This window comes from Daphnia pulicaria, chromosome 3 (assembly GCF_021234035.1).
Source record: "Daphnia pulicaria isolate SC F1-1A chromosome 3, SC_F0-13Bv2, whole genome shotgun sequence".
In the NCBI taxonomy this organism is placed as follows: Eukaryota; Metazoa; Arthropoda; class Branchiopoda; order Diplostraca; family Daphniidae; genus Daphnia; species Daphnia pulicaria.
Genome location: NC_060915.1, coordinates 3,498,860 through 3,507,222, shown reverse-complemented (window position 1 = coordinate 3,507,222; position 8,363 = coordinate 3,498,860). Strand labels below are relative to the sequence as shown.

The 8,363-nt window shown below is 37.7% G+C and overlaps 1 protein-coding gene and 1 long non-coding RNA gene across 3 annotated transcripts; one reads left to right on the top strand and one right to left on the bottom strand.

The window, feature by feature from the left end:
* LOC124329402 lies at positions 1–1,271 on the bottom strand. Its single transcript, XR_006916781.1, has 5 exons — positions 1,022–1,271; positions 771–949; positions 491–657; positions 176–420; positions 1–109 (listed from the first exon to the last, which is right to left on the bottom strand). It is a non-coding gene; the product is annotated as an uncharacterized LOC124329402 (long non-coding RNA).
* Positions 1,272–1,649: 378 nt separating this feature from the next.
* LOC124329385 lies at positions 1,650–3,889 on the top strand. 2 transcript variants are annotated; one of them, XM_046788453.1, is made up of 8 exons: positions 1,650–1,835; positions 1,903–1,990; positions 2,051–2,305; positions 2,386–2,553; positions 2,651–2,785; positions 2,848–3,125; positions 3,191–3,371; positions 3,440–3,889. In XM_046788453.1, exons 1-8 carry the CDS (start codon positions 1,827–1,829, stop codon positions 3,577–3,579), a joined length of 1,254 nt encoding a protein of 417 aa, XP_046644409.1. In that variant the 5' UTR covers positions 1,650–1,826; the 3' UTR covers positions 3,580–3,889. The 2 variants fall into 2 exon arrangements, with proteins under 2 accessions (XP_046644409.1, XP_046644408.1); XM_046788452.1 differs by having other exon boundaries at positions 2,386–2,592.
* The last annotated feature ends 4,474 nt before the right edge of the window (positions 3,890–8,363 follow it).

The following is an 8,363-nucleotide window of genomic DNA, read 5'->3' as shown; positions in this document are numbered from 1 at the left end:
CAGAAGGCCAACTGAGGGATCCATACTCGTTTTCCAATCGAAATAACAGAGTTCGAATAGAAGTCTTCAGGTCAATAATTCTCTGAAGCAAAGCTTCCAAAGCGGCTTCCTGATTTGTACGTATTTTGTAAGTTTGGGATGAAAATTTACCTCAATTATAATATTACATTATTACCAGCTGTATCTCTTCACGCTGCATCTTGGTTATAAATGATGAGAAAGCTCTTTTAAGTTTTAATTCACATAAACTGATGTGATGCTTTTGTAGCTTGCTACTTGTTAGCTTCAACCAAATGTGATGTCAATCACAAAAGTGTCGTATGCTGATATACTGGCGATGGCTACAACACGGCCAGGTAGCCCTTTTCGCCAAACAGGTGTCACGTTCAAATGGTGAGTGACTCCGACGTTCTTTCCGTGCTGTTTTCAATTAAAATTTTTCAATTAAAATAATTCATTACAACTAGTATAATTTTGGTAATTATCATACCAAGTACTACTGGAGTGGGTACTGAGGATCGTTTGTTCATGGCTGGACCATTCTCTGCTGAATGACAGTATTCCATTCCCAGATCCACGATGAAATGGTCAGTCCATGGGAGTTGGTATTGGGGTCTTCTTGGCAGAACCCAGAATGATACAGGTGCTCACATTCACCTGTCAATAAATGCCATTAGGTAATTTAGTTTAAAATGATGTGTTGGGACTTATTGCGATTGCCGAAAAACAACAACCAGCACTTGCAAGATTTTTAAATTTTGAAAACTAACCATTCAAGTTTAAGTCATGGACTATTGAGTTGGAATTTCTCGATTGGGATCTGGTTCTTTGTAGTATGTAGCCTATCTCAGTGTTTCCGATTACTCTTGAACTTTTAACTTGCCTCCACCAATGGAGGACTCATTTCTAATTGTATGAAATCAAAGTGAGAAACTATTTTCGGAAAGTTCTGGAAGGTAACAGAAGCAGAGTATCAACTTATTAGTTCTTTTTTTAACCAAATCATATAACAAAGACTTACCCTGGACTATTTAGTTGGAATTTCTCGATTGGGATCTGGTTCCATGTAGTATGTAGCCTATCTCAGCAGTGTTTCAGTTTACTCTTGAACTTTTAATTTGCCTCCACCAACGGAAGACTCATTTTTAATTGTATGAAATCAAAGTGAGAAACTATTTTCGGAAAGTTCTGGAAGGTAACAGAAGCAGAGTATCAACTTATTAATTCTTTTTTAACCAAATCATACAACAAAGACTTACCTCTTGTGAGAGTTTTCAGGGTTATTAAGGATTTAACGTAGATAAGTTCTTTATAAAATTCCAATAAATATTACCTATTCAGGAGGAAAAAGAACACAATCAATTTGTGCGTTGAGCGAGCCCTTGGATTGTCAACAATGCAATTCGTCCCCTATCTCCTGTCCGGCGTCTAAAATTTGGTTTGTAAAAACTAACCTTTTATAAACCGTTTGTAAAAAGGTTTTAAAAGCGTCAACAATGTTATAACGGCGAAAGTTTAGAAAAAAGCTGAATTGTATATTTCACCGTGTTGTTTTTTTAAATAAAACCGTTTATGAACTGTTCCAATACCGTAATGTTTTGACCCTTTGTTTTACTTTAGATATTGCAAGAAAAATTCAGGTGTGGCAACACAGCAGCGTATACGATGCACACAAGATTGTTTTCTCAAACTTGGCAACTGCTGGCCAAGAGCGTCATAGCGTCACTTCGTTGTTGATACCGTTTTATCTTAGAGTGGATTCCAAGTGACTCTTTTTGTTGGATTTTGTGCAGTTTGCTTGTAGTGTGATTTTGTGCACAGAGCTAATGGTTCAGGTGAGTTTGTTTCTCTTATTTTAGTTTTAAATTTTATCTAAAAGACGTTTTAATTTGCATTGATTAGAAGTTGATGTCTTATTACACTTGTGAAGAAGTGAAACAGCTTCGTGATGTCAGAGTTAAATCAAAATCTCACCCTTCTACACGATGCAGTAAGGCTTTAATAAGAGTAAATGCTTTTCCTTTGCTTAAAGTTAATATTTACATTTTAGATTTACCAATCAACAAGAATACACCCCTACTCTATGCAATTGTGCAAACCATGGAAGACGGCAATGTCATCCACAGCCTTGTTTTGCCAGAGTGGATTTCTGATTGCGAGAAGTATACTTTGTATCCAAGGATGACTCAACAAAAGTCCTCGCAACCAGTTTACTGGGAAAACACCAAATTCATGAACAACAGAAATCCCAAGTCAGATTGGCTCGAGTATGAATTGGTCAGTTATCTCAATCCACATGATTTAAGTAAGTTTCAAATGTATTGGTGTATCGTAAACTATTTCAGCTTGTAATCAATAATTTTCTTGTTCATGTTCTTTTATTAGAATCCTTTGAAAAGATCAACAAGAGGCTGAAACGTCTCACATCTGGTCTTGCTACAACATGGGAAGAATCAGAGTCAGAAAAAATGCTTGGTGTGGGCAAGCGAAAGAAAATTCCAAGCTCAAAATTGCAAGATGCAGTAGCTTTGATTGTTGAGAAACCGAGAAGAGGTAATCCAAAAAAAGTGACAAATACTACGACTGAGAATGGTACATTTCACATTTTCTTTTTATGTTAATCTTATCAGAACTTAACCAATTTTTTTAGAAGGAAACAATCAGCCATCTTCCTCTATCAATTCGTCAAGCAGTTCGGCATCAAGTAACATTTCAACATCAAGTAACAACGTTTCTTCCAACCGTTTGAAAAGGCGAAGACTTCATTACAGTTCGGGAAGTGAAAGTAAATATCCCGGTCTAATTTCATTTAAAACGTATTATCATTTATTCCGTTTTTCTCTACAGATATACCTCTTGCAAATTCTCAGTTTCAAATAATCCAACAACAACTGAAAATAATACAAGATCAGCAATCTGCCCTAACTGAAATTTCGCAGAAAGTTGTGGCGCTCACAAAAGCCGTACAACAATCTAATGGAAATATTCCGGTGTTGGAAGAAGACCGTGCTCGTCATGCAACTATCGTTGAAAAAGAGTTTGATTTTTTACCAATAAAAGATCCTGTTCAGCTCTGCAGTTTTGACGTGATGGTCGGAGCTCGTGAGAAACAGTCAATAAGTTTGGTAAGTTTCTGTAAGAAACACCACAATGCCAATTACTAACCTAAATTTCCATCCAAAAATTTCAGATATTTCACTGGGCCGCGGCGTTTGAAAAATCGAAAACCATCAATTCTTTTCTACGTAGCATTTTCTCTCAACTGATGGAGCCAGAGGTGGGAAACATTGTTCAGTGGAAGACGAGACGAGTTGCTAATGAACTCATAACTGGCTTGAAGTGTATGCCCAATATTCTAGCCATTATACTCGGTAAGATTAACGTTTTTGAAAATTGTCCAATCAAATTTTGTTAACTAAAATTTTTTTCTTTATTTCAGTAACTGCCAATCTCTGGTCAAAGGCCAACAACATCCCGAAACAAGACGTCCAGGATTTCATTGATCACTGCAAGAAAACAAGACGCATACACACACAGAGGCAACACCAAGCAGCCGGTTGTGTTATCAGAAAGAACTAATGCTCCTCGTCAATTGAAAGATGATATTCAAGTGTTACTGGGAAAAAAAGTGGCTCATCTTGAAAAGTTGATTGAAAAGTATCTCAAGTAATCGTTTAAACGAAGTTAGTATAATTATTATCGTGTTGTTCTCTAGTTTGAACGATTACTTGTCATTATTTTCTATCAGTTTTTCAAGATAAGAATTTGATTTGTTTTTTTTTACACAGAAAATTTCGTGTTTTCTTTATATTCTGTTTGTGTGTTGTTTTATTCAATTGAATTGTTTCCAAACATGGCATCACGCAATAAAATGACTTACCAATTAAAATTTTCATTTATTCATTTGCTGGTTGCGTGAATTAATCACGAAGAAAGGGCTGAATATAGGTTCGTTTATAAGGTTGAATTGTGGTATAAGAAATCGAAACAAAAACGGTTTAGGTTCAGTTTATTTGACTATTCAAAGGCAAAATTTTTCGAAATGCTTTTCCGTTCTACATAAAGTACAGCAAACGGTTTGGAAATGGTCAGAAAGACGCAATGAAGAGGTCGCCAAACGGTTGGAAAAAACAGTCAAAAAACCATAAAATGGTCAGATTTACTGGTTTCAAACCCAATTCTAGACGCCGGACAGGAGATAGGGTCTGAATCATGATTGCAAATCAATTGTTAAGCTAACTATTCGATTGCAATCGATAGCTTAGAACTCCTCCCATAAGGAGGCGTAGAAAGGAAAATTTCAGGACCGCCCGCTAGAAGGCGGGGGCGATAGAGCACTAAATTTTGAGCACTTATTTTTGTAGAGCTCTAAATTAATGCTTACTGCGGAGCAGTTAATTTTTTGTCCCTATGGCGTTCCATAGTCCATTGACGACGGATAAAATGTATCGCATCATCAGCCCAGTTCCAGCAAATAATAAATAGGCCCCCTATCCATCGCGACGACAGATTGCACATTTCCCATCTATGATCTGTGACAAATATGTCTCCGGTCATCCATCTATGGAACGCCAAAGGAACAAAAAATTACCTGCTCCAAAGTTAGCATTAATTTAGTGTTCTCCAAAAATAAGCTCTCAAAATTTAGTGGTCTCTCGCATCCGCCCTCTAGCGGGTGGTTAAAAATATTTCGCTATCAATGAAAATATTGACAATTGAATATCGATTAAAATCTAATTTTCGAATACATCAGCGTCGATCAGCGTCTTGCCCCATCACTTCCGCCACCACCCTTCTGCCCTGTGATTTTTATCGTGTCTTTTTATGATTCCATCTTTGTCGAAGTAATCTTCCTGACTTCGAATTTAGAAATCCCATAGTTAAGCTTAATATTGGATTTTAATCGATAGCTTCTAACTCCTCTCACAAGCAGGCGGAGAAAGGAAATATTTTGAACCGCCCGCTAGAAGGCGGATGGGAGAGAGCACTAAATTTTGAGCACTTATTTTTGGAGAACACTAAATTAATGCTAACTTTGGAGCAGTTAATTTTTTGTCCCTATGGCGTTTCATATCCAGCAAGCTGTCCCGGATTTATCTATATAGTACTATTATACTTTTCTTGCGCCGGATCAAAAACAATTGCACGCATGGATTATTGTGTGCTAGACGTTTTATGTGTAGTACAACCTTTTTTTTATCTTATTTTTTTCCCCACAATTTTATATGTACGAGACACGGTTTAGCTCTTCCTTTATATATATAGGACGACGGAAGGTTAGATATAAAGAGCGCGCTGGCCCACCCTTATTCTCTCCCTCTATATATTAGATTGATGATTCGGCAAAATAAAAACGGCAAACGTCATCACACAGACGCCGGGATGCAGTTTATTCTACATCATCAGCGGATTTTTTTTTCTTCTTTCTTCTTTTTATTTCCAAACTGCACTGGAATGATGGCCGTGAATCTAGTCGTTCGTGCGCTTGATGTGTGTTTATATATGTAGTACATATCATATATATAACAATCGTCGATAATAACCTGACCAATAACAGCAGCAGCACGCAGTTGCTGATGATGAAAATAAAAAAAAGAGACATCAAACTGATGTACAGAGCGCGGTTGGCGCTAATCGAAAAAAAAGAATGTGTACGTATAACATTATACCCGCATATCATGTCTCGCTTGACTTTTTCTTTCCTATTTATTTATAGCGCCCGTAGTATAGTAGCCCATAGTAGATTGTTGTATATATGTCGTCCTATCGAGGTCGATGGTGTTGTTGTAAGCTGTTTATATCCCCCGTCCGCTGTTTTGTGTGTGTGTCCGCAGTGTGTAAGGCGATTGCCCAGACCGAGAAAATATAATAAAATAAAAAGAAACAAACAGCCCCCTTTTACATAATGTAAAGGCCAACAGAATATCCCCATTCGTCTCTCTGTATACCTTTGTGTGCTATTATTTAGCGAAAAGAAAGAGGAAATGTCCTGGAAAATCATCCGTGCAATATCCTCACACCGCATCCGCAGCAAAGGAATAATAGCCCATAAAATATAATCCAAGCAAAAACGCGGGTGGTGCCATAGTTTTTTGTTCCCCTATTTCTCTCCCCATATAGAAATCCAATCCAATTTGAAATAGCTATTATGTACGTGTGGCAAACAAACGCCAATATAACAGACACAGCCCAGCAGCAGCAACACACGGGGGCCTTGTGCTTTTGTGATTTGGACGCGTTTGGGGACGACCGAAAAGTCAACCGGCGCAGATTTAGGGCTTCCCTATATACGTGAGTATATAGTGCAGTGTGTGCTGAGGGATGGTTTTTGATTCGATTTATGTTAGATATATATATAGAAAAATATAGATTCTTTTTCTATTTTATTTTTACGAGCTCTTTTCTTCGGGCCCACCCGACCCCAGTAGGCCCATCTAACACATTGGGTTTTGATTACATGGCAGTCGGGCCGTTGCACCAATCAGGACTTCCGTGCCTTTCATCTGTGCTGTGTCTCCCTTATATAAGACAGGAGCGCACACAGGCGGTTTTTGTGTGTCGAGCTGTAGGCCTATGGCCTCATAGATCCCGCGGGATTTTTTGCTGCGATCAATTTGTAGACGACGCTCACCAAAATCACCCTTTTCGTATTTCGCCTTAAAGCCCTAAGGGCAAAAGAGGGTTGTATTCAGCCGTGGGCAGTACGAAAAGGGTGATTTTGGTGAGCGTCGTCTACAAATTGATTATAAATTAAGCACCGCCCATCAAAAATGGCTGAGACCCCGTTTTGAAATGAGAGGCGCTTATTTCAACTTTGAATTAGAAATACACATAATTTGAATGATTTAAAAAAAAAAAAAAAAATACCATGAGAATCAGCGTGAAAAACTGATTCTCATGAAGTATGTTAAAAACAAATCAAAATTTCATGCAAAGACCCTATTGCAGAGAATTATTAATTGTTTCTTTTCTTTTTTTCAAAAAGCCAATCGAAATTACGAGGGGAACCAATTGTGAAATTCGGCGATGCAAAACGAAACCCACCACATCGACACTCATGGGAACTTGAGAAGGGAAGTTGTTTTATTTTCTTCACATAGAAAAATGTTTATTTGTTTCGTGATATTTTTTGCTAATCCATAACAGTGAACCAAATGAAAAAAGGCAATACATTTTTATCCCCGTCCCTTTGTCTGTTTTCAAATTTAGAACTGTGGCGCGTAGAGGCCCAAGGGAAGTAGGATGGGTTGAGCTTCAACTTGAAATATTTGGGTAAATACTGTTTTTCGGTTTTCCTTCCATTTAGTCAACTACATTTAGTTTTGAACGTTTCACAATTACGATTAATGAGCTATTTTGGTTGCAATTAAATCTTTTCGCCTATATGTTTGTTGTCTCTATCGATAGACTGATTTAGTCAAATTGACGTGTATGCATGTAGTATAAATACCATTCTCATTTAGAATGTTATATGATTTAAAATACTAGGAATTTCCTAATATCTATAGGCCATGATCGCCCCCCTCTGTTATGTTCGATGAGAATAGGGGGATAGTGGGATACATAACATTCTCCAATGACATCTCTTTCTGAATCATAATGTTAGCATTCAGTTTTGTCTCTCTAAAGATAGTCCGTCTAGAGAAGACAAAATTTCATTTCTAAAATTTTGTTCAGGCATGGAGATCTTTTCATCGGGGTGGTCATTTTTCAACCAATAAAATACATGTTAAAATAAGAGGCCAGATCACATCGGGGGTTGATGAAAACGCCCTGAAATAATTATTGATTCCTAATGGATCAATTTATCAGTTTATTTGTAACACATCTCAAACGAAAGAGCATGAAAGAGACAACAATGTTCATTAATTAACCATCACGAAATTTGTACTTGCAAATGTATAGCCTCAAAATACTGAGTGAAAATTAACACTGAACTGCCGATCCCCTGTTAATAGTACGGGTCCTGTTAATATCCCCTGGCGATGCAAAACGAAACCCACCACATCGTCACTCATGGGAACTTGAGAAGGGAAGTTGTTTTATTTTCTTCGCATAGAAAAATGTTTATTTGTTTCGTAATATTTTTTTTTTGAATTTTCAACATGATTATTCGCACTCATTGGTGTTGCATTTTAGCATGTAGTTGGAAATGTGACCGCTAGATGCGCCCTTTGCTTCAGTGGAAATGGGAGATGGAACCATGGAAAACGTGTGTAGCTCGCCGGCCTTATAGTTAAGTATAAGCTGTAGGCCTGTACCCTGTACCGTACCGTACCTTGTAGCAGAGCTATAGAATCCCTGGTCGGTTCATGGCTGTGTTGGCTTCCCTATCCCGGTTTCAGGGTAAACGTAAGCCGATT

Coding starts and splice junctions, on each gene's coding strand:
- LOC124329385 (XM_046788452.1), top strand. Junction 1,991..2,050: donor TCACCCTTCTACACGATGCA/GTAAGGCTTTAA, acceptor TTTACATTTTAG/ATTTACCAATCAACAAGAAT. Junction 3,372..3,439: donor TATTCTAGCCATTATACTCG/GTAAGATTAACG, acceptor TCTTTATTTCAG/TAACTGCCAATCTCTGGTCA.